This window comes from Dromaius novaehollandiae, chromosome 18 (assembly GCF_036370855.1).
Source record: "Dromaius novaehollandiae isolate bDroNov1 chromosome 18, bDroNov1.hap1, whole genome shotgun sequence".
NCBI lineage: Eukaryota > Metazoa > Chordata > Aves > Casuariiformes > Dromaiidae > Dromaius > Dromaius novaehollandiae.
This window is the reverse complement of record NC_088115.1, coordinates 9,370,389-9,395,239: the sequence shown is the minus strand read 5'-3', so window position 1 is coordinate 9,395,239 and position 24,851 is coordinate 9,370,389. Positions and strand designations below refer to the sequence as shown.

At 63.0% G+C, this 24,851-nt stretch overlaps 1 protein-coding gene across 2 annotated transcripts; it reads right to left on the bottom strand.

Annotated features, from left to right (window-relative positions):
* Positions 1–4,051: 4,051 nt before the first annotated feature.
* FADS6 (fatty acid desaturase 6) lies at positions 4,052–10,254 on the bottom strand. 2 transcript variants are annotated; one of them, XM_026098856.2, is made up of 7 exons: positions 9,782–10,254; positions 9,108–9,439; positions 7,628–7,794; positions 6,980–7,160; positions 5,838–6,025; positions 5,117–5,296; positions 4,052–4,322 (listed from the first exon to the last, which is right to left on the bottom strand). In XM_026098856.2, the coding sequence occupies exons 1-7, from the start codon at positions 9,982–9,984 to the stop codon at positions 4,173–4,175; spliced, it is 1,401 nt and encodes a 466-aa protein (XP_025954641.2). In that variant the 5' UTR covers positions 9,985–10,254; the 3' UTR covers positions 4,052–4,172. The 2 variants fall into 2 exon arrangements, with proteins under 2 accessions (XP_025954641.2, XP_025954642.2); XM_026098857.2 differs by having other exon boundaries at positions 9,108–9,436; positions 9,782–10,253.
* Positions 10,255–24,851: the final 14,597 nt, after the last annotated feature.

The window sequence follows — 24,851 nt, the reverse complement described above, 5'->3', positions numbered from 1 at the left end:
TGAGGCCTCCGTGGTACCCTACCCGGCACCAGGGCCATGGGGTGCGGGGGGCGTGGGGGGCAGGACGTGGGTGCCAGGGTCTGGGGATGTGCGACGCAGGGATGCAGGGTGCAGAGTGTGGAGATGAGGGATGGGGGGAGCAGGGATGCTCAGTGCAGGGATGTGAGTGGCAGGGTGTGGGGGTGCAGGGATGCTTGGATCAGTGATGCAGGGTGTGGAGATGTGGGATGCTCAGTGCAGGGATGCAGGGATTTGAGGAGTGGGATCTCAGATGACAAGTGCGGGTGCTGGGTTTGGGGGGACCAGGTGTGGTGGCACCCCTGCTCCCCCTGCATGGCCCACACAGGCAGGGCCAGGGACCTCCTGTTCATCCAGGGCGAGGTTTCAGCCTCAAAACAAGTGCAGTGCCAGAGGTGGGAGTGAAAGGCCCAGCCAGGGCTCAGGAGTCCCACAGGCCCTGGAACTGGCCCAAAGCTGGCCAAACATCTGGGAGCGATCAGCCTTGTCCAGGCCTGCACCCTCCTCCCCCAGTGCCAGCCATCTGCCTTCCCTGCCGCCTCTCCTGCCAGCATCCTCCCTCCAGCACAGGCAGGGTGGGTTTGGGTCTCGCCTCCTGCAGATGCACAAGTCCATCCTTGGGCTCTGCTCACAGAAAACACCTCAACAGCTGCCTGAAGGTCCTGCCGGCGCTGGGGCTCCCTCCTCTAGAGGGGGAGACCTAAGGTCGAGACACTCTGCCGGGCTACGGGGCTATCAGCTGCATTGGGAATTTAAACATTTCACTGCAGGGCAATGCCAGAGGAACGTGGCTGTGTTAAGCATCTTGCACCAACTCCAGGGAGCCCCTGACCCCCCCTGCTCCTGCCCGGAGCCCGGGAGGCGTCACTGGGCTGGGATGGTCCCGTTGCGCTGCGCAAGGGGTGCAGGAGCAGTCTGCCCTTCCCTGCTCCCATTCAGCAAGAAGAGGGGCAGCAAATAAGCATGCTTGCTTTGGCTTTTAACTTCATTGGCTTGTTTAATTGCAAGCTGGTTAACTGAAAAGGCCTTCCAGAGGTAACGGAAAGCAATTCAGCACAGATCCGAAGCTCAGATGCCCCCGAGGGGAGAGGAGAGAAGGAGATGCTGACTTTAAACATCCTCCCCTGTAAGGAGGCCTGTCGCCCCCGCCACGAGCCAGCTACAACAGACCCGCAGCTTCCTCCTGATAAAGAATAAAACATTAGTGCTGGAGGATAAACTCTCCTGCCAAGCTCCTGCTTCAGCCTCTGTGATGGTCCTGTACAACCCAAAGTTTCGCCTTCTACTATTTTATTTCCTTTTTATTCCCCTCTCGGTTGGCTCATTTAAAATTCAACTACACAGACTCCCGCGTGTGTGCAGTAGGAGCAGCCCATCCTGTTTTACCCCTGTGCAACACACCAGGCATGGAAATCATCTGAACAGGCCCAGGAGACATTTAAAGATTGTATGGATGCCAAAACACGCAGACGCGCACTAAAGGGGCTTTTTAAAAGCAATTAAGACTGAGAGGAGTTTACAGCTAAAAGCTGATTTTAATAAGGGTCATAAAACCCACACGCTTTCGCTCATGGTCTTAGAAATTGGTTCACGGCTTTCTGCAGAGGCGTGCTGAGAACATTAGCTGGCCATATGCCTCCGTCTGCTCAGCTCCTTTTGGGCGGTTGCAGCAAAGGCCGGGATTTCCGAGGGCTTCACAGTCCATGTTCCCGCTCTGAACCCCCAGCCCTGCTGCAACATGGATTTCCAACCCATCGCCCAGAGGAACCAGGCTGGAACTGTAATTTCAAAGTATATCACCCACAAAAGGAGCCCTGTTTAGATCCGGGGTGGTAAAAATAGCTAAAGGCAGAAATTTGGGAGTCTCTGACCATGGGGTGCTGGAAATCCTCCTTTACTGCGGAAAACCCATTGCCTCCACTTAACCTCTGCTGTAATTGCCATTTCCAACAGCAAATAATGCAGATAGTTCCCAGATCACAAGTCATCTCCTGCTGACCGAAGTGGCTGCAAACATTTGCCTTTAGATGGCACTACATGAAATGATATCCGCCGAAACGCAGCCATGGAAAGGGCTGCTGCTCCCACCTGCACTTGGAAATACTTTGGGGCTGATCGTGTTGCGACACAGGAGGTGAAATAGCATTTTGTGCTCCTCTCGCAGCAGGGCTGGAAAATCTGGAGGGACACGTGCTGCCGAGATTACCCCCGCTGAGCTGAGCCTGCTGCTAATGCACACTTAAAACCCCTCTTGCTGGAGCCAGGAGCACCATTAATTTGGCACGTTCAGCGTAGCTCATCTCCGGCCCTCAATTAGGAGCGCGATCGCAGCATCCTGGCGGCGGTGCTGGCACGGGTCACCACGCCGCCCCGGCTCACCCCTCGGCGAGCGTGGGGCTGCTCAGCCCCCACACCACCCCTGAATTTCATTGCTGCCTATGGGGCTGGCGTAACCCAAGCTCAAAGGGCGAGAATTCGCCCTTCGGAGATTTCACAACGTCCTGGGTCAATAAACCCGCACGTGGGGCTGGTGGGAGCACACACATCGCGGGCTCCCCAGCGTGACCCTTTCCCTGCCGCCCATCCCAGGGTAACCGCAGCTTCGGGCTCTGGAGGCAAATCCCTGCAAATCCCTGCTGCCAAAATGCCCTCTTGGAGCCAGGCAGAGCTCGGCTGGGGGCCCTTTGCAGCTCCTCCTTCCCGGTCACCTTGTCCACAGCCCTCTCTCTTCAATGCAAAATATTAATCTGCCAGCACCAGTGGAGGCCCAGAGATTCCCAGCAGAGAAAAGGGCTAAAAAAAAGGCTCTTTGCTGCCTGCCCCTCTGAGGCCGGTGCCGGGGTCCCGCGTCCCCAGGGTGCCTTTGCACTGTGGAGCCCAGCTAGCCCCCAGGGCATCCCAGCAGCAACGCATTACCCAGAGCCTTCCTCCTCCTCCTCCTCCTCGCCAGCAGGGCCTCCGGGAAGAGCCCGGCTTGCTGCAGAAGGAGCTCGGGCGATGGGCCGGGGGGACAGCACGGACCAGGAGCAAGGCGTTAAGCACCAGCCTAAGAGCAAAGCCTTGCAAGCACCAGGCCTGGCGCGACTCCCTCGCGGGTCCCAGCTGGGCCCGTGAACTTCTCTGCCTGCATTTCCTCACCGTGACACAGGGTTGGGCTTTGCAGGTCCATGACAACGAACCACCCGGGGAAAAACCTGGGCACATCGTCCCAGAGGCGCATTTCAAACACGGCAGCATTGGGCACCCTGGCCCCTGCCAGCACCGAGAGCCTTGTCTGTCCGTCCAGCAGACCAAGAGTTTGTCCCCTCTCAATAGGGAAAGTCTCCCAAACACGTGCAGACTGCAAACCCGCCCGCTCCCCATGGGTAATTCTCCTGCTGAACTCCTGCAATACCAATTACGGGGCGCAGCGGGATCTGCAGCTGCAGCGGGGATGGCCTGTGCGGACCTGGCTCTCCGACCAGCCCCACCACGGGCGCCGAGCAGCCTGCTGCCAGGGCCAGCTGCACAAACCGTGATGAAGATCCACTTCTACACGCTGAGGCTGAATTTGCCAAACTGGTGTTTTTAGGAGGGACTTATTTACCCCCAAATCAGGTAACAGGCAGGCAGCAGCGACACAACCCCCTTCCCACGATGGCCTCTCCACCAAGCCCCCGGCCGCGGTGCTGCAACGCGCTTTCCCACAGCCCCGACCCGGCCACCCGGCACATCCAGGCTCCCCACGGCAGCTGCCAGCCGGGAACCGGCCCCGGGAGCCGCCGCAGCGCCTGCAATAGGGATGCGGTGCACTGCCTGGCGCGTGCCCGCTGTCCCCTCCCGCCCCAGGGACACGGCAGGCGGAGAACGGCCGCCGGGAGGGATTTTCCTCTCTGCGATCATCCGTGAGAGGATAAAACCAAGTCCTAGCTGCGAATACAGCCACGGTGACGCCCTTCGGGCCGCGGGCATCGGCACCGCGCAGCTCCTCTCCCGCAGCGCCGCCCACGCGCGTCTCTAGCTCTGCACAAGCAAGACATTCAGGAGAAACGTGTTCCCTATGCAATTGCTTTATGGGGGCAAGTGTCTGCGATGTCCCGGTCCTGCCGAAACCACCGTCCCTGCCGTAACGCCCCGCGGAGAGCGGCCCCTCGACAGTCCGGGAGGCCCCGTGCTCACTGGATGCCCACCAGCTCCGTTATGGGGGGAGCGTGCACCATCAGCTCCTCGTATTTCTGCAGGAAGAGCCGGAGCCGGGACACGTAGGAGTCCTCATTGTACGGCAGCTGCTTCTTCCTCAGGTACTGGGAGACGATGGGTTTGATCTACAAAGGCAGAGTTACCCCAGGGCAGGACGTCCCGGCGGCAGCACCAGCGTCTGCGCTGGGTGTCCGGCCAGCGGCATCGCCAAGCGCCCGGCAAAGCCCCCCCGAAGCCCCAGGCCGTGCACGCTCCCCGCTTTGCGCCTGCATTCGGCTCTCTACGTCCCGGCGTCCCCGCGTGCTCCCCGCCGCGGTCGGGATGGATGGGCACCACCGGCCGAGTCGCCTGCGCCTTGCAGAGCGCTTCGAGAAAGGCAGCTCCTGCCTCGCCTGCCTCCTCGGCTCGAGCACGGGGCGCAACCTGAAAAACAGCTCTGGCCACGCTCTCTTTCTGCTGCTACTTCATGTGGGGGAAGGGAAAAACAGGAAAAAGGTGCTGAACAAACTGAGCTCCCCGCGCCGAGCAGGGCAGCGCTTGGATCCGAGGTGTGTGACACACGCCGCACCTCAGAGCAACAAGCAGAGGCACGACCAAATTGCGGGAGTTGGCGCGGGCTCCGGCTGGAATTAATGCCAGACGCACGGCGCTCGAGATGCTTTCCCAAGCAAGGAGGCAGGAGGAGCCCGACGGCTCGGAGGCTGTGCCGGGGGTGAAAGCGGGAGCAGGGAAGGAGCTGGAGGAAGCAGGGAGTGGAAAGCCGGGTTTGGGACTCCTGCAAGGTGGCGAGAGGTCCCCAGCGCGGGGGACGGCAGCGCACGGCGGTGCTGGCTCGGGTCCACAGGGCGAGGAAAGCGCAAGGCGCAGCGGGTGCCGGTTGTGCCGGTGCATGCGTGTCGGCGTGCGCCCCTGCCCTCACCTTCAGGCACATGTTGTCGGAGAGGCCGGGGAAGAGGTGATGCTCCACGTGGCAGCTGATGAGCGAGTGGCCGAAGGACCACTCGAGCAGGGCGTTGCGGGGCAGGTTCAGCACGCCGAGGCTCATGAGCTGAATCCGCTTGGGCTTCCTATCGGCCGCGAACATGGGGAGGCCGATGTGCTGCAGGGAGGTCGGGCAGCGCTGGGCACCCACGGGGTATCGCACCCGTCTGCCCCGTGCCTCGCCCTCCTCTGCCCCAAACCCTTCTGTCTGCAGGCATGCAACACGCACGGAGCAGCCACGGAGCATCCCCTGGCTCTGTCCCCCCAAACACACTGCGCTGCACAGAAATAGCCTCTCTCCAGCCCAGGAATTTCAATACCGGCTTCATCCACAACAGTGTAAATGCAACAACCCTTCCCGCCCCCTCCCCCCCGCAATCCCGTAAGCCACCACAATTCACTCCAGCAGGGAGGAGATCCCAGTCCAGCCTTCTCCATTCACTCTCCCTTGACTTTCACCCAGCAGCTCCAGGAGCCAACGCTTTCCTTCTCAGCGTTTCAGGCCTGAACCTCCCCTGCTCCGAAATCAGCACAAGAGAGATTAAAACTAAGCCTGCCCGTCTTAAGCTCACCATCCAGCAACGTCAGGACTATTTCACTGGGCAGTGGTTGGCCCATTTCCAAGGCTGTTAGGACATCTTGGAGCTTAAAGTTTCTACCTGGAAGATGTTCACGTGGGTATAGGGATGCGCAAGGAGGGCGCGGGTGACCAGCATGCAGAGCAGGGCAGACCAGGCAGACCGGAAACCCGAGACGTGGAGCAGAATCCAGTAATGGGAATAAAGACCCAGAAGCATGAAGCAAATGGTCCGGAGAGCTGTTTTCAACTTGACGTTCCTCAGCAAGTCTGCGAAAGGAAGAAGAGATGGCACGTGAGAGACAGGCCCGGGCTTATGCACACGCGCAACCACCCGCGCAGCCCTGCACTGCCTTCATCCCACTCTCCCTCCCCCTTTCCCCGGCATCTGGGCTGGCTTGAAAGCCCCAAGCCCTGCCGACCTGCTTGAGGGCTCATTTAATGGGCTGGAGCATGGAGATGCTCCCAGTCCCATCCCTTGGAAGCAGCCAGAGCACGTCTGGTCAAGGACAGAGCAAAGACAGCACAAAATCCTGCTAACTCCTCTGCAGTGGGGGTAGGGTAGGAAAATCAAACTGAATCGATCAAGGATTTGGATGTATCTTCATTTCTTTTAATTTGCCAAGTCATTCACTGCTTTTTTGGCATTGCCCAGAGCTGTACACTCAGCCCCCAAAGCCCAAAAGGGCTGTGCTTCCTTATATTAGCATTTTCTGGGCTTTTCTCCCTTGATCATCTCCTGGCACCATTATTTCCTCCACGTTGCCACTTTGTCTGCCCGAGCTTCTGTCAAGCACCGGCCTGGCATATCCCTCCCAAGCCCTGACCCTGCACACACTCATCGATATCACTGCGATGCTCTGAACGGCCAGAGACCCACATGCAAACATGAACCCTGCTAGAGCCAAAGGTCTGAATTAAGGGAGAGCAAGTTGGGGCACCTAGGGCTCATGATGGCTTTTGCCAGGGCCTTCAGTGCTTGACCAACATAGCTCTGAAGCATTTCTGAGGAGCAGCAGAAAGGAGAGATGGAGCAAACACCTTCAGTGGAGCAGATCCTGATGAACAAACGAGCAGCATTGCCTCCTCTCTGCTTCGCTCTCTGTGGCCCACCTCAGCCACCCTGACACATCCAGATGTGGCAGGACTTTGGCAGAGTGAAACCTTGCTAACCACAAGCTCACCAGACCCAGGGCCCCTTCCCAGCACGGTTCAGGCACGTACGCAGCGCGACGAGAGGGGTTAAGACAGGCACTGCGAGAGGCGCGATGAACATGTAGACGTAGCGGTTGAGGAAAGGAAGCTTCCAGGTGCTGGAGTCTCCCAGGCCAATGACGTTGGTGTAGCCGTGGTGCATCTTCACGTGGTTGTAGGTGGCCTGCTCAGCCGTGAAAGCTGCACAGAGCTGGGAGGGGAGAGAGAGGAGAGGCAATGCCCCGCGGCCGTGGCACGAGGGTCTCACCAGCCCGGGGATGCACCGCTGGGACACCCTGCTCGGCACCCACATGCTCCAAAGTGGCCTGGAAGTGAACTTCTTGGAGATGAGCACTGGACACCCCAAATGCAGCCGACCCCTCGCATCACAGGGAGGAAACCCACAGGCAGGCACCAAATTTGGGGAGCTGGCAACCACGTGCTGTGTCTCCTTGCTCTCCAGAGCCTTCCTGAGCTGTGGCGGGTTTGCTGGCTGCTTCCCAGCTGCTCCCAGGCTGTGCATCACCGCACAACCAGACTGACATTCGTGATGTCCCGCTCCATGGCACCGCGGCCAAGGGGACCTAAGCGCACACCCCGTCACAGCGCTGTCTCTGGCTGCACACGCGTGTCGGGTGCCCGGCGGCGGTGGCCGGCCCTAGCCCGGTGCCCGCTCACCTCGATGAAGAAGAGGGCCCACACTTTGCCCCAGGACTTGGACTCTGTCAAGGCGTTGTGGCTGGCCAGGTGGCTGCCCTTCACGGTCAGCGTGTGGTGCACCACGCCGAGGATGACGATGCCGGCCAGGAAGGGGATGGCGTGGGCTGACCGCAGGCACAGGAACCCTGCGGAGCAAACGCCGAAGGGAAGGGATCAGCCTCTAGCACGTCGGGAAATGCAGGGGAAGCCTCAATTCCTGTATCCCCCCCTCCATTTTGCTGTGCAGGCTCCCCACCTCTCCATCGCCCTCGCTGCCGTCCATCATGCCCAACACTGGAGTTGGGGCCTCTTCCATCCTCTTGGACACCGATTGCTGCTTCCCACTCACCAGCCCTGAACATCCTTGCACCTTTCCTCCTCTCCTTTCTTCCCATTCCCTCTTTCCTTCTTCTCCCCTTCCCTTTTTCCCCTGCCCCTTCCCCACATCCCCTTCCCTCCAGCCCAGGCTCTTCCCCCCCCTCCCCTCCCCAGCTCCCAGGCTGGTGTCTGCACTCGGACAGGGAGCTCAGAGGTGCCCTTTCACCAAAACACGTTAATGGTTGCCCTACGCCTGTTTTTGGACGTAGCTATAGGCGTTCAGAGCGCCAGGTAAGCGTACACCCAGGCCTCCCCGCGTCAACCATCTTTTTCTTTTTCTCTCCAGGGGTTAAACACGCAGCTGCTGCTGAAGGGCAGCCGCAGGACGCCAGGGCCCGCCTGGACGTGCCGGCGTTGCTGCCTTCCCACCCGACGCGAGCCCGGGCGCAGAGGCGCTGCCCAGCCGGTGCCTGCACGCAGCCAGGGAAACTGCACCGCGGGTCGAGCAAGCCTCTCCCCGCGCTCCCCGCCGCAGGCGACCCTCTCCGCCGCCTCCGCGGCCCTCCCAGCGCCCGGGGACCCTCTGCCTCCGCGCTGGGCTCATGGGCGCGCTCAAGGCTCGGCCGTTTCCAGATGGGAATTTGCATCGCTCCACATCAGCCCGGCTGTTGGAGGGAAGCGGGCCAAACGTCAGGACGCTCGCAGGAGGAAAATGAGGCGCCTGGTGAGAGCCGTAGGGCTTCTGCAAGAGCTCTGCCTCTCCTTGGGCCCAGCCTGGTGGCAATTTGGCCCCTGGAAGAATTTCGGACTCGGCCAGGAGAGGAAGGACAGGCTATTTCTAGGGGCAAGGACCATCCCGCGATTTCGGCAGCCCGGGTGTTTAAAAGCAGAAGTAGGCGTGAGAGCTGGTGGAAGCACGGCGCTGGCTGCAAGGCGAGCCTGGGCTGCGCCCGCCGGGAGCCCCCGACGCCGGATCCCCGCGGGGCGAGGGAGCAGCCCGGCACGGGGGACGGGGCGGGGGGACCGCAGCCTCGTTAGGGGCAGCACCAGGCGGTTAGCAGGCTGTCGCGCCCACCAGGGCACAGACATCCCCTTCCACCGGCACAGGGCGCCCGGTCCGCCGGGGCTCGGCCGCGCTCACCCGCGGGCAGCAGGAGGAAGCTGAGGGTGATGATGCAGATGTCCACGCCGTGCCTCTCCCACCAGCTGCTGCTCTTCACCACCTCCTGCACCAGCTCCGAGAGCTCGGCCATGAGGGCTTCCTCGCGCCGCCCCTGCCCCGGCTCCTCCGAGGACGCGTCTCCATCCTCCCGGCCCCTCGCCGTCACCTCCGTCCCACCGCCGCCGGGCTGGGGCTGCCCCGGGGCCGGGGTGCCCCCCTGCACCGCCCTCCTCGGGGGCTGCAGCACCCCGTTGGGGGCATCCGGCTGCTTCTCCTCCCGCGGGGTCCCGTTCTCCGCCGGCGTCGCCCTGCTGAGCACAGGCAATGGCGCGTCGCACCGGGGCAGCACCCAGCCCACGCGGCGGCCGTCCCGCGCCGGACAGAGCCGTCGGTGCCGCTGGGCTCAGGCCCACACGCCCCCGGCCCCCCGCCCCGGCCCCCTGCCCGCGGCTCTCCTGCCCCGTGCCAACGGGCTCTGCGGCTCGCGCTGCCGCCGAAGGACGCGGCAAGGGCAGGGATGTTAAAAAAAATAAAAGCCGGAGGAGCAGCACTGCAAGGAGGATCCGGCGCCGGCAGAGATGGGCAGCAGAGCCACCGGGGGACCCCGAACTCCCGGGCTTGGGAAAAGCCGCCGGCCCGCAGCCGGTACTCACCCCAGCCCGGGGGCTCCCGCGGCGCTATCCATGGCAAGGCAGCCTGCCGGCCTGCGGGTCCGGGTCCGGCTCCGCAGCGCGCCAGTCCCAGGCGGGAGCAATTTGGAGAAGGGAGGAGCGGGGCAGGATGGGGAGGAGAGCGAATGCAGATGAGCAATTGCGCTAATCCACCTTCGCAGCCCGTTTCTAAAAGCAGCCTTCATCCTCGGCGCCGAGCGGACGCACGCCAGCGCCCGCGGCCGTGAGACCGGCCAAGGGCAAGGACAGAGGGAGGAGAGGACGGACGGAGAAGCGAAGGAGGGAAAAAAGAGATGGAGAGAGGCAGCAGAAACGCTCAAGGCGATGGAGCCCCGTGCCAGAAATAGTCCCGAGAAACCCAAGCAGAGTATCTAGGGCAGAGGATAGGGTTTCATGTCTTCCGGAGAGGAGAGCAAGAGCGAATGCAGCCCATCCTGCAAGGGACCATTTCCATGGTCCCTGGAGCTTTTTTAACATGGCGCTTAAAAGCAATCAAGCTGCAGGGAAAGAGGGGGACTAGCGCAGGGCCGTGCAGCTGTCCGTGCACCGGCTGCATGGATTTTCCTGCCAAAACAGCTTGCTTCCACCCCCGCAAGCAAAAACACGCGGCAGACATGCAGCAGCCTCTCCCATGCCGGGGGGACTGCACAGAGGTGCCCACAGCACCCACGGGAACCAGCTCCCCAAACCTGCAGCTCCTCCCAACAGCCTTCCCTCAGCCCTTCCCTCCTCCCTGCCGGGCGCAGATTGTGCATTTTGTAGGGGTTTCCTCCCTTTTCCATCTCTGCCTCCTGACTGCTCCCCCCAAAACTGCAGAGGGAGCTGGAAAGCGGTGGGGACACACGCACCGACCGGGGAGCGCCCGCACCTCCCCGCTTTGTAGCGACAGCCTGAAGAGCCACTGATGGCTAACGGGGGGAGACGGGGCACTGGATTTGGTACTGCTATTTTCTAAAATCAACTTGACCAAACGGTAGCGATGGCTGAAGTGCAGAAGAAAGCGCTGCTGGATGCACGGGGTGCTCCGGCAGGTCCTTTGCCAGGAGAGGACCTTTCCTTGGCTGGAGGAGCAGCATCCTCCTGCCCCTCGGTCTGAGCCACCCCGGGTCCTCGTGCAGGACCACGTGGCCTCTCCCACACACCCAGCTTGGACACTTCCACCAGCAAAGCTGGAAGGAGAAACACCACACCACGACTTTCTAGCCCCCTCTGTAAGTATAGTGACTATCAAATGCAAACACACTATTTCGGGTAATCAACAGGCAGAAAACCATCCACCAAAACCTCGCTGAATGCTGACACCGAGCAAATACACGTACAAGGCTGGTTTGCTCCACCCGGCACTGCCAACGCGGCGGTACCCCAGCCCCAAACCTCGCCGGGGTGGGAGCCTCCAAGCCCACAGTAACAAAGCACCGGAGCAGATCCTGGGAGAGCGAACCTCACGCCGAGGTTTCACCGCTCTCCCAAGCTCCACATTTTCTATCATCGCACCCTGAAAAAGGGGGGGGGGCACGTTAGGGACCAGCGAGGCTTTTGTTCAGGTTGGAGGCTCCCGTTAGGAAAGATTGTTTCCAGTGCCACGAGGAAGGGAAGGGGCACCGGGAGTTGCAGCATGTTGAGAGCCGGGCTGCAGCGGGGGAGCTGGGTGGTTCACTCCAGCACGCAGCTCGTTCGTCGTCAGCATCTCATTAACCAGCGAGGGAACCACGGGGCCGAGGAAACCACTGCGGGGTGGTGCCACGGCCAGGGAGGAGGCGGCAGCAGATCCCTATCGTGCCTGACGGCTGGGCTGGATGGGACTGCTGGGCCCCCTCCGGCTCCATCCCTTCGTTACCGGGATGGAGATCGGGCTCGTCCCACCTCCGCGTGGCACCGTGGCGAGGCTGAGGTGCCCCCCCCGGGGACGCAGGGGACGGCCGGCAGGGCCAAAGGTGGAGGAACAGGCTGCACGGCCATGACGGCGAGGCAGAGGTGGCGATTAACCCCACTTCCAAGATCAATACGAGTCAACAGGATCACACCATGGTGGGAGGCAGCCGTGCCGGACGGACAAGCAGACGCCTGCACGCCAGGCACATCGCTCAGTGCTGCCGGTCAGCAGCACAGCTGGGACCAGAGGCCACCTTCATGCGGGACAAGGGAAGAAATACCAGGTTGATAATTGTGCAGGAAGAGCTACGTTGACACTTTTGAGGAAACTTTCTAACTCATAAAGAGCATCTGGCTCTGAGCTGCAGCAGAGGCAGGAGTCGCGTTGATGAGATGCCTGGCAGGCGGGCAGAACCGGTAGGGAGAGCCTGAGCGGTCGAGCAGGACCAGAGAGATGGTTTTCCCAGTGTAAACGTGGGGCAAACAAGAAAAGCAGCTTCTCTAGTCCTCCCCGCTCCCGAGCCTCCCGGGGAGGGGGGGGGGGGGGGGGGGGGGGGAAGCGGACCCACATGGTGCTCTGTGTCCAAGCTTTTAGATGCCACATAAAGAATCAGGAGATGAACAGAAACGTCAAGGGCTGAGAAGTGCCCAGCCCCAGCCGTCCCCTCCTTCGCCCTCCTCCCGCGCAGGCTGCACAGACCCACCCCGTTCTGTTTGCTCTCATTTCTGCAGGTTCTCCCAGCCCATCCCTCACCAAGGAAAGTCTCAGGCAGGACTATCAGGGTGTTCCCACATCAGCGGGGTTGGTAGCTGCAGCAAATCCATCCCAATCGCACCCCACCAAGGGGCCGAGCTTCATCGGTGCTTTCAGGGCACCATTGCCACGTTGGCTCCCACCTGAGGGTCAGGTGCTCATCGAGGACCTGCAAGTGGCCGAGCCCTGCAGTCACGGCCCTGTCACACCGGGAGCTCGTCCACCCCGAGCAAAGGTGCTGGGTTTTGGTTAAGGGCCCCCAGACTCGGGGTTGCAACCCTAATGCTGCCTCCTTGCTGCCTCCCCTCTTCTTACCCACCAACTCCAGTAAGACTTACTGGGTGAAAGGAAAAGCTGATCTTGCCCCTTCTCCTCCAAAACAAACCCCTCGAGTTTTGGAGGAAAAACACAGCAAAGACTCCCAAATCCTTGAGCGCATGGGGCAGCCGGCAGGGATCAGCGTAATCCCTGGTGCAGAGGCGAGCTGTTCCCGGTGCGCGCAGGGTCCAGTGAGCTGGGACATGGAAAAGCCAAACCAGGCCCATGGCGATGACACCTGAGCTTGGGTGGGCTCCCGCTCCCCCCCCCTTTCAGGTTCAACACATGTTTGGGTAATTAGCTAAATGAGGGATTAGTTACTGCCATCCCCTTCACAGCAAGGAGAGATTAAACTTGCCACTTGCCCCTTTGCAGGGCAAAGGGGGAATTAATTACCTGTGAGGTTAATGAGCTGCTGGGGGAGGCTGGGGCAAGTGGGCATGGGGCACGCAGCGTGTGCCTGTCCCAACCCCCGCCGTGGATGCCCTTGGGGTGCGGGGGGTCGCTGGCTCTTGCGGGGGGTGTCGGGCTGCTCACAGACCAAAGCAGAGGTTGAGGATGAGAAAGTCGCCCGGGTCCATGTCTTCTCCCCGAAACGTCCCTCTCCCCCGAGCAGGAAGGCTGCGGGACGAAGCCAAGGCGAGCCAGGAGCTCCATCTGCAGGTGGAGCCCAGCCGCGCCGAGGTGGCCCCGAGCAGTGCCGTCGCCCCAAATTCAGGCCCGGGAGCGCTGGGGGGGCCGCGAGGGCTGGGGGGGCCCGGAGGAGGCGGCAGGACAGCCGGACCCAACACCCAGCCATGGCCATTCAGTAACCCCCACGGTCCCCCGCCGGCGGGGACGGGCCACTGTGTTTAACCTGAATAAACATCTCCAACGCCCCAGTTCCCGGGAACCCTCTCTGTTTGCAAAGAGTCACCGGGGCAGCACCAGGCATCGCAGGGGATGGAAAAACCTCCCAACAGGGCTCAGCAGCTCCGGGAAGAAACTGGATCCCGCTGCCTGCTAATCTCATGCGTGTCGTTTTGTGCCAGCCGGTGTGGCACAAACCGGATGGCAGGATGGAAGCACGCGCTGGGCCGTCCTGGAGGTTGCACAGCCCGGACCGCTTCGGCTCCCGCTGGCCCGCTCCCGGCTGAGGCAGCGGCACTCGCCTGCACTGCCCAGGGCCAGGCTGCCTGCGGCACCCCGCGTTTCACCCCAGCTGCCAGATTTGTGGGAAGACATCGGCCAACGGAGAAGTCCTGCATCCAAGGCCTCCACGGTGTACAGGAGAGCCGGTTTGCTCCCACCGCCTCGGCCAGGCTCCCGTGCCCGGGTGACCCAGCCCGTCCGTGCCCCTCCAGGCCGCTGGTGCCATGGGGCTTGCTGGTGCCTGGACGTGATTCCTGGTGCAATGGGGCAGAAACACCTCCGGGAAGCACCGCTGGGCACAGGGGAGCTCTCCTGGCCACACTCCGGCTGCATCCCGCAGCGCCAACCTCTCGGTCGCATCGCCAGCTCGCCGCACCCCCGGCACCCTCAAGGAAACCGGGCGAGTGATGAAGCCCCACGTTACCTGGCCAGAAACACAGTGCCAGCTCCGATTCCCCCTGCCCCAGCATCATTCACACCGTCCTTTGCATCGCTGCCATGTTTTCCTCATCGCTGTACCTGACCCCAGCACAGCTGCTGATGCAGGTGCACATGGGAAATGGCTCTACTAAACCACAAGGAAATGCACCCCGGGGGGAGCAGAGCTGGGGGTTTACCTGCCAGCAGCAGCCAGATGCAGAGGTTTCAGCTTTGCTCCTCCAGAACGCACCAGGCAGCCGGGTCGGGACATGAGCCCACGCTGCAGGGACCGTCAGCACCGCATCCACGCCGTGGGGCTCCCTGCCCGGAGGGCGATGGGGGTTGGCAGCTGTTCCCTGCACTATGCCACAGAGGGGAGAAAAAAAAAAAAAAACAACCAACCTTCCTTCTCCCCTTTGCATCGGCCACCCCCAAACACAGGAACTGTCAAAAGCAGGGGCAAACCTTGGGTGCAAATCACTGTCACCCTTGGGGATAGCATCAGCAGAGGCAGCTGATCCAGGAGGTTTATTCAAAGCCAACTGCAAGCTAAAACCAAAGCCCACAGCCCTGCACAGAGCCAAGCCTCCTCCTCTACAAAAATCACAGCAAAAGCCCACATGTAATTCAGGCCTCTCTGCCAGGTGCCAAAGCCACCCCTGCCCCACATGCATCCCTTGCTCCATCCTGCCACCCCAAATCCCTCAGGGGGACTTACCATGTATTTGCTGCTACTACCACCACCAAAATATCCTGATACCACATCTGGAGCCTGTTTCTGATTTTATATATCAGCCATGCATGAAGCAGGTGTCATCCACCCCCTGCTCCAGCCCGGCTTAATTTCAAAAGCCCGGCTGGAGGTGTCAACTAATCACAGCCTTCCTCCACTTAGCAGCTCAGGGCGAAGCTAATCACTAATTTGTGTGCAGCTGCTCTTGCCCCGACCGAAACTGCTTGCCCCCACCCCTCGGGTGCCCGGCGTCACCGCCCGGCGAGCGTTACCCAACGCGGGGTGCCACGCAGGGACGGACGGATGGGCGGATGGATGGATGGATGGATGGATGGATGGACAGATGGATGGATGGATGGATGGATGGATGGACGGGGCGCTGCACCCCGCTCCCACGGAGCGGCCGCGCTTCCTAGGGGCGATCCCCACGCGAGGGTGTCCTGATGCCCGATAAATGGCCTCTCCTCCGCCACCACGTTTCAGCCCAGCCGCCGCCGCTGCCCCGCGGTTCCTGTGCCCGGCGGTGCCGCTGCCCACTGCCTGCTTCGCGGGCTGAAAGGGGCAGAGGCGGGGATCGGAGGGAAGGGCCGGTGCCAGCACCCCGGTGCCTTTTCCTCCAGGAGCCCTTGGACGCGTTTCCCCTGGATTGCTGTGTTTGCCCAGCCGTAAGAAAACAGATAAGCGCAATCAGCAGCTCTGTTTTGACTCCGTCGCCACTTTTTGTGGGTTCACGAGATGTCGACCAGGATGCCCGTAAAAACAAGTGCCCGCAAGGAAAACAAGCTGCCGGTTCAGGGAAAACCAGCCCATACGCAGCCTTTAGCAGCAGGATGAGCCCAGCAGATGCCGCGGCGGGGGGTGCCGGCTGCGGGGGGATGCTCTCCGCCCACCGTGCTCTGCCCCCGGGCGTCCGGTTGTCCCGAACGGCATCCCGGGCAGGCGGCGGCTCCGGCCGGCGGGGAGCGGAGGGCAGCCGGGGCCGCGGCCCCCGGGAGCCGTCCCCAGCCGGAGCGAGGTGCCGGCCGGGGCGGGAAGCCAATGCCCTGCGTCACTCCCCACGGCCAGCTCAAAATCTGGTCGGGAGCCAAAGGGCTGCCGAAAAGAGGTGGATTCCAGGAAGGTGTCCCAATATCGGCAGCTCTCGCGCGCCGGTAACCTACTTCCCCGCTTTCGGCCGCCGGCGGCGTGGCGACTGAGCGGGGCCGGGGCATCCATCCCGCGTCAGCTCGCTGCCGGGGCGGCTGGTACCCGCGCGTCCTCCCTGCCCGTCCCACCGGGCAGCCGAGGCCAAAGGGTTTTCTAGGGCCGACCAGCCCCGATCCCACCTCTCCTCGGGGAGAGATCAGCTTTCCCAGGAAGGGCAGCGCGGGCGGCGCTGCCGGCAGATGCCACCGTGCCGAAAGCAGTCTCTGCTTCTTATTTAACACGCGGGCTGAGCTGCAGCTCGCCGGCCGCAGGGACAACTCACGCGCCGTCTGGCAGCGATTTCGTCAGCACGGCCAGACCCACACAACCAGTTAGCTCGGAAAAACAGGCACGCGTCTGATTACACCTCGGGAGCCGCGGTGCTCTGGCTCGCGGGCCACCACGGGACCGTCACGGGGAGCCCGGCGGAGGCTCGCGGGCTGCCGCGACATGCGCTGTCCCCGTCCCCGCAGAGCTGCTGCTGTGCAGGTGCCCGGGAAGACGCAGGTGCCACGAAGGCTGCTGTCTCGGCACGTGGGCTCGCCACCAGCAGAGCCGGGCTACCGAGTTGTCCCAGCCCCGTCTCTCCAGCCCGCTCCCGCTCACCCAGCACCGCTGCAGGCAAATCCGAGTCCCGCGCCGCAACCCGGCCCGAGGCAGCGGGAGCCACCAGGACCCATGCGACAGCTCCGATGGGGTTTTACCACCTTCGGCCGGGCTCAGAAGGGGCCTCGGCCATGGGGATCGGGGTCAGCGGCCCCGCGCTGAGTGGCCCGCGGGAGGGCAAAGTGGGGCAGAGCCCAGGAGGGAGGAGGCCTGCTAAAAAAATCGGGGCTTATAATAGAAACGAGGTTACGGCGAAACTGTGGGTGGCAGGAGCTGTGGCGGCAGGTCACGCTGGCTGCTGCCAGGGGCTTTCGAGGCGGCTGTGCCGGCGCTGCCCGGACAGGGGCTTCCCCGCGGAGCCAATGCAGCGGGAGCGCGGCACCGCACCGAGTTCGCAGGGCTGTCGGTCCTCAGAGCCCGGGACGCCTGGGCACCGAGGGAGCAGGGACCTGGGTGCAAAACGAGCCAAGCTCAGCCTCGGACAGGCCCCCGGGCAGCGCGGCTGTGCCCAGGGGCGATACATTTAACGGGGCCAAAGCCCTTGCTGCCGAGACGGGGTCTGCAGCCCGGCGGGCATCGCCGCAGGCATCGTGCGACCGCTTGGGCAGCCGGCCAGAGGCTCAGAGGAAATAGGGAGCGAAGCGGCAGCGCCGCAGGAAAAAAAGCAGGGTTTTTCCCCTCCTTCCTTCGCAAGTGGGAGAAGAACAATGGACAATGAGCCGCGGCTGGCGCGGCGCGAGATAAGCCCGACCTCCCCGGGCTGCGCGGCGGGACGCGCGTCACCGGCCGGTCCGAGCCGCACAGAGGGCCCCGGTGCTCCCCGACGGCTCGCTCCCCCGGCAGCCGCCCCAGCACCCCGCACGGCCGAGCCGGCCCACGCAGCTGGCGGGCGGCCGGGGCTGCTCCGCGCGCCAGAGCTGCTGGCACACGAGGGACCGTCCGTCCGGCGGCCACGTCCCCAGCTGGGCCGAGGCCAGCTGGAGCCGGGCAGGGCTGTGCTGGCGAGCTGATATGGGGGATTTACCGTGCTGGCCAGTGGGTGGTTCTCGGAAGAGCCCGCTGCCCCGCGCCGGTCCTGTTCCCGAGCAGGATGTGGCCTTGCGGCACGGATGATGCCGCCGGAAACCAGGGCATCGGGGCTCTTTGTCGGGAGAGGGGTGACTAAGGTGCACGTTTTGTTGGCACAAGGGGTGAAGCGGGAATGCTGCCGCGAGCGCCCCGGATGCCCGCTGCACGTGGGCTGCCGGCTCCACGCGCCACGCTGCCAAACTCCACGCGGGGTTTAACCCTGCCGGCTCCCGGCCGGGTGGAAACCTCCGGCGTAAAACCCGATTTGCCAGTGAATCCGGCATCATGCAGCTGGGCACCATGGGCAGAGGCAGGGTGAGCCGCTTGCTGCACCAGGCCGGGAGAGCAATGCCCCTGGCTGGCCGCGTCGGAGACCAGGCAGTGGTTATATCACCTGCGCGTGGTTGCCCAGACCATCTTCGCCCCCTCCATGGTTCGGCCGTCACCCGCAGAGGGGTGCTGCAAAGCACAGCCCCGCTCCTGCCCCCGGGACACCCCGTGTCCCTCCCCGATGCCACCTTGCCTCATCCCAGCCGGGCAAATCCAGAGCCCGTGCCGAGGCAGCTGAGGGGGGATCCGGCTTTCCCGAGGGGCCGGCAAGGAGGGAGGATGAGGAGATGCCAGCAGGGCCTTGGGCAGCCCCTGGCAGGGCACGAGGGACGCCGGGACGTCGGCCTGTCACCAGGGCCACCTGCACCGTGCGCTCCCACCGGGTACCCCCAGGGACCTGGCCTCGCCGGTCGCGTGCTCACGGGGTGCCCGCTGCACCATGAGGATGCTCGTCCTCGCGCGCACGACGCTCGGGGCACAGTGCCGCTTTGCACGAATCAGCCTCCCCCGACAGCAAACGGAAGGGCTGGTTTTGGGGGGCAATATGAAGAAACGGCAGTAAGTGGAGGAAGGAGCAAGGCAGGATGCGGCCAGGGCTGGTCCCCAGCGGTCAGGGCAGATGAGCTCAGCAGAGCCCGGCGGGACGCAGCAGAGCCGCCGTCCCTGCCCTGCTTTCCCAACTCACCCCGCTGGGTTTCGGGGTGCCGGAGGCGGCCGGGGCGCCCGGGAGCAGGCATTCCCCAGGTGCCGGCGCTGGCAGGAGGCGGCCGCGCCACGGCGGGCACGTGGCCGCCCGCCTTCCCCTCCGCGGCCCCACGTGCAAAACCCCCGGCGAGGTCGTGCCCGCAGGGGCGGCTCATGCTGCAAAAACCCGCCGCCGGCTCCGCGCACCCACCGGCAGCCGGGCACCCGCGGACGTGGCGTTGCAAAGCGCCGTTGGCCTTGCTCTGGCGCCCGGCCGCCTTATGCAAGAGTGGGGAACCGACCCTGTTTTATAGGTCAGAAAATGGAGGCGCGGGGCAGTTAGGGGATTGGGCTAGGTCAGCCGATGAGTCAGTGGCAAAGGAGGGCCGGGAGCGCGGCGAAGGCTTTATTAGCGGCGGAGGGGTGGAGCGAGGCTGCGGAGGCAGGCGCAGCGCGAAGCCCAGGCAGCATCTGCCCCGCGGTGCTCGCTCACCCGCCGCCCGCCCGTGTCCCCGCGTCCCGCGATGCGGCCCCGGCCCGGCGGCTCCCCGCGGCCCCCGCGCCGCCCCTGAAGGCCACCGCAGCGCGCCCGTCCCCGCAGCAGCCCCGCGCCCCCGCAGACCCGGCCGCGGCGGAGCTGGCAAGGCGCTGATGGAGCAAGGTCAGTGAAACAGGTTTCTCCTCCTCGGTGCCTTTATCAGGGCGCTTTGATTCGTCCTCTCCCCGCCGCGGCCGGGCGGCTGCAGGCGCGTTGACAGCGGCTCTCGTTAGCTCGGTTATTGAAGCAGGTCTGGGCAGAGGGTTGGACTCGGCTCCGGATGCAGCGGCTCGGGCGTCGCGCTGCTGCCTGGAGCAGAGCGGGGTGGGTGGAGGGCAACCGGCCGCCTCGTGGGTGCGGGAGAGCTGGGGAGACCCCCAAGGAAACCTGTCCGGCCGCGGGGCTTTGGCGTTCCCGCAGGGCTCGCTGCAGGGGTTGAGGGGGTTTTGAGATTGCATCCCCCTGTACCGGCCCCTCCGGCCCCGGAGGGTAGAGGAGCAGTGGGGAGGCTATTCCCACACCTCCAAAAAAGCTGGAGTCTGGAAGAGAACAAGCCGTGGGGCGAGCCAGTGGCCCTCACCGCTGCGGGCAGCCGGCTCCGCGGTGAGTGCGGTGGCACATGTGCCAGCCCAGCCCGATGCCAGCCCCTGTTGCCATTCGGCAAGACAGAGCCCTGATTTCGGCGCCGGCGGCAGGGATGCCCGGCCTGGCACCCTGCGGGTCCCCTTTAATCTCCCCGATCCCTCCCTCTCCCTGCGCCGTCGGGAAGGAGCCTGGTGGAAGACGTCTGGTTTTCCAGCTCCGCGTGACCCCGCAGCTCCCCGTTACCCCCGGCGCCGAGGGGCCGCGGGCTCTGCCGCCGCGGCAGGGCCGTTTCCTCGAGCGCTTTGGCAGGAGCGGCTCCGTGACGCTGCCGAGGTCGGAAAGGGTTATCGGCGCCGCAGCCCCACAATTGCAGGGCAAACCCGCGCTCCTGCCGGTGCCAAAGTCGGCACGGAGCCGCTCGCGGGCGGGTGCCCCACGCGATCCTGCCCGAGGCTGCGACGCAGGCACGCGCCGCGTCCGACCGGCGCTTTTGGTCCCGCTACTGTGCTTTGCAGGGCGCAAAGAGCAGAGCGAAGAGTTGGGATTTTGGCTTTCTGCCCTCATAGCTCGCACACGCGGGGTGCCTGGGGGTGCTGTGCCCGGGGCTCCTCCGGGCGCTGCCCCGTCCTCCCGCTTCCCGCGGCACATCCAGCCCCGGCCCGACGCCGAGTGCCCCTCGGAGGTGCCGTGCATCCTTCTCACCCGCCGGCAGCAGCACTTGCAGGGATTTTACCTCGGGCCGCATCCAGGCTGGTGCTGAGCACGGGGAGGCTGCTGCTGCCCGCGGTCCCCAGGGGAGCGGTGTTGGAGACATGCACAAGGGAGGGCAAAGCCACCGGGCAGGACGGGGGCTCTGCATCCCTCCCTCCCGCTGCCCCGCGCTCGCCGCCGGCCCGGCCGGTCGCCTTTCCCCCAGCCTGGCTGCGGGCAGCAGCAGCCCAGCGTTATTCAGCCGCTCGGCCAAGGAGTGAATCCCCAGCAGGACGGGCAGGAAAGAGTTAAGCAAGTGGTGTGCGATGCCCGGGGGCCAGCACCCAGGAGCCCAGCCGGCCCCGGACCCCGTGACCCCACTCCATGGGCACTGCTGGGGGTCCCCGGACACGGGAGGCGAGGAGCATCACGCAGGGCTGAGGACCGGAGGCATCCCATCCTCCGTGTGCTCCCCGCAGCCGCAGGAGCAGCCTGGCCACATTGCCCTTTGGCAGCCCCCCATCTTCGCTCCTGACCGCGCCGTCCGGGGAAAAGACCCTGGCGCTGCCGGCAGCCCGCGAACGCTGCTCGAGAGCCGCCCGGGGCTGTGGTACCCGGGTGCCGAGCGGGGCTGTTGCGACACCCACCCGTGCACCAGCATCTCCAACGCCGCCGCCGCGCAGCAGTCCCTCGCTCATCCCCAAAATCTCACCTGCTTTTTCCCTTTTCAAGGCCACAGCCCAGCTCCTCGGGGTCCCAGGAGCCCAGCTATAGACAGGGGAAGGAAAGGCATGGCAGTAACAGCGTGCACTGGCACATCGTACTCGGCACCAGGGCAAGGACAGCGGCTCGCTCCCCTCTTGGAAGCGATGCTGCTGTGGCTCGGGAGGGGTCTCGGTGCTGCCAGCACAGCTCCTGCATCCCTGCACCGCTGGGGAGGGGGAAACACAGGCCCAAGCTAACCCCAGGGCCGATTTTGCCAGGCAGCCTGCCCTGGGGGGTGCAGGGCAGTTTGGCGACGGGGGCTTGGGGCATTAAGGCTTTGCAGAGCCCGCGGGGGCTGGTGCTCGCTGCCAGGGGGTTCCTGCTGCCCCGGACGCCTGTGCCATGCCCGTGGGGACAGCGCCAGGTCCCGGCTGCTCAAGGGGGCCGGTGTTTGGGCGCTGGCAGCGCCGGGCCGGAGGAAGCTGCCGCCCGGAGCGGTTTCTGTTTGGGAGGGCATTTCGGGGTGTGCCAGGCTCGGCCTCCACCCCGCTTTCACAAGAGCCCGCTCCGGCGGGAGCGTGTTGTTCTCGGCTGCAGCAGAGATGCAATTAGCACCCCGGGAGGCCACGCTGCTCATGCACGGACCACATGTTGGGCTCTACAGGCCCCGGAGGTGACCGCAGTTGTCCCCAGAAGCCCAGGGCTTTGTTGAGCAGCGTTTTGGGCTCGTTCTTAGCTTGGTGGGGACTTGTCCCGTGACACTTGGGTATCGTCACATCCCTTTTCAACCAGGGCAGCTCTTCGGAGGGAAGGTGATTTGGGAGGGGTGTCTCTAGCTCCCTCAGCATCAGCCAGACATCAGCAACTGCTTGGATGCTCCTAAACAAAGAGAAAGTTACTGAGTTTGCGACCCCCCCTACCTGCCCCACAGCACCCAGGTGGAAAACCTTTCTCTGCTCTTGGCCCACAAAAGGCCCCTGGGGGTGCCAAGCTGGTAGCTCTGCTTCTCCTCTTCCATTGCTGGGGTAAACCGGTACCCATTGCGCTGGAGTGACAGCAACACAAACTGGGACAAATTGTAAAGTCCCACGGGAGCACAGCAAGTTCAGGAGCGTTTCGGTCACCCAAGGCTGCCCAGGGTCCCCCGCAGAGAGAAACAGACTCCCCGCAGCCGGTCCCAGGGCTGGTCCAGCTCGGAGGTGAAAGGCAGAGGACTCGGATGCGATCGCAAACACAGGTGGGGAAGGGGATGGATTGAGCCACCACCATCTCACCTGCAAACCGGCCTTCGGTTACGCGTCCTGCTCGCAGCCGGGACCTGGCGGCCGTCCCCGCGCTTCGCTGCGTCCCTGCACCTCGTGCCAGGTCCAAACCTGCTCCCCGGGGCTGGGTCTCGGCAGAGGGAGCTGTGACATTAGCACGCCGAGCCGCCAGCCCGGGCTTTGGAGTGGGACCAAAGAAAACAGTGTTTTGGCTTCAGCATGCGGCAGCCTTTTCCTGAGAACTGACTGACTCCGCATGTTTGATTTCTACTACTTTTGCCTGGAAATCAAGCCCAAAGTTTCTGAGAGTTATTCCAAATATAAAAGCATTTTATCCTCTAGAAATTACTTCTAAAAGCTAAGAGCAGTTTTTGTCTGAAGTGCCTTTCCAAAGCTGTCTGATTAGACTCCACTCCCTGCCATTCCCACACTAAAACAGGGCAAGGCAGAGTTTACCGAGCGAGCCCGTGGTTGCAAGGCAGTTCGGTAGCACCGTGTTCCCCACCGTGCAATCCTGACCCACCGGCAGCCGCGAGCATTTGCACTCCCTGCTGCGTTTCTGGCTAACTGGGATCCTCAGGAGGCCCCAGCAGGGCCAAATGCCAAAATGTTTGTTCTCAGTTTGCCTCAGTGCAGAAAGATCTCTAACCTTCAGGGCAGCGCTGGTGGCCAGCCGATGCTGGAGCACCTCTGCACGCAGTGGGGTGAGGTGGTAAAAACCAGCAGGGACTCGAGCCCCCGTGCTGCTCCCAGTGAGGCTCCAGCCATCCGGAGGGCAGCCGGACAGAGAGCCACCAGCCCCCCATTTCTCATGGGCAGCAAGTCCAACTGTCTGCAAAGGGCACTCCTCCTCCTCGTCACGCACTCAGTGTGCAGCCCGCAGCTCGCACAGGCGGAGAGAAGGACTTGCACGGCTTCACGCCAAGCTGATCCGCATTCTGCAACCAGAAAAACAGTCTGCACCACTAAAGCCTTTCCACCGTAAAATACTCCACATATAGTTGTACGCACTTGTTCTCCTCTGAACGACCGTCAGGAAGGCTGGTCCAGAGCTTGTTGAGCCACCCTCGCCATTCGCCATCTTGATGAGCTGAACGCTGGGCGAGACATCGTGTCTGGCTGCGGATGCTCGGTGCTTACAAGCAGGGTTCAAGCTCAACTGCTTGAAGACACGTCTGCGCAGCCGTGGCTGTGCGCCTTGCAGGAAACCTCTTGGGAGTGGAAATGTAGGCTGTAGGCTTGACACGAGAGCTGGGCTTCGGCTTATCTCAGGATAGGGACTTGTTTCAGCTGCTCTCATAACGAAGGGTTGAGGAAGCCAGAGCAGGCACAGGAGACATCCAATGCAAGAAAGAAATAGCCAGCCTAACTTAAACATTCTCCACTTAGTCCCAAGAGCGGCATGGGAGCAGAGACAGCCCAGCACAGAGGAAGTGAATGGGAAGCTGTGTTTGGAGGGAAGCATCTTCACGTCTCAAGAAGGACAAGCATGGTCCAGATCCCAGACAGACCTGGGGCGAGCACACACATCCTGCCAGAAGTCACCATGCTCAGTTATTCCTTATCGTTTGCATCAATTGACATGAGGCTAGATAAATAGCTAGATTAACCCAGGCATAACTCAGTGTGTTCCTCCAGCTGCACATGAAGTGATAAAGCAACCTTCCGCTTACGGGCAGGATTCATGCCCATGGATGTTCCCATGCCTCACCAGGGCAGCCACCATTTCCCACAAAGGCTAGACCGGACTTTCCTTTCTCTCTCTACTAGAGCTGGGGCTCAAACCTGCCTGCAAGAAACCGGCAGGAGCCCAGGTCCTGCTCTGCAGCAGCCGGCACACCATGAAACTAGTGCTCTCGGCTGCAGCCACTGTAACAAGGCAGGCCAGAACGTGATTATGACAGTAACGAATTAAACCTCACCTTGGATTTGTTAAGATCCAGGAGACCTTATCAGTAGGATAAGCCTAAGGTTGGATCCCCTGGTCTATGGCATCATTTGAGCCATCATTGCATTCCTGCTGTGGTCCGGTTTTCAGCTACCTCAACTGCAGTCTCGGTACCCCTGTAAGTAACCTATGAGCTGTCTAGTGGCAGTCACCTGTTTGTGGCTTTACTATCTCACCTGAAGCAGTCCCAGCAGCAACGTAATCCAGGTGGCACTTCCCTAAA

Excerpts from the sequence above, each read along its gene's own strand:
- FADS6 (XM_026098856.2), bottom strand. The coding sequence starts at position 9,984 with ATGAAGGCTGCTTTTAGAAACGGGCTGCGAAGGTGGATTAGCGCAATT. Across the intron at positions 7,161-7,627 it reads GGGCCCTCTTCTTCATCGAG|CTCTGTGCAGCTTTCACGGC; the intron begins GTGAGCGGGCAC and ends CTCCCCTCCCAG. Across the intron at positions 6,026-6,979 it reads AACCCCTCTCGTCGCGCTGC|ACTTGCTGAGGAACGTCAAG; the intron begins GTACGTGCCTGA and ends TTCCTTTCGCAG.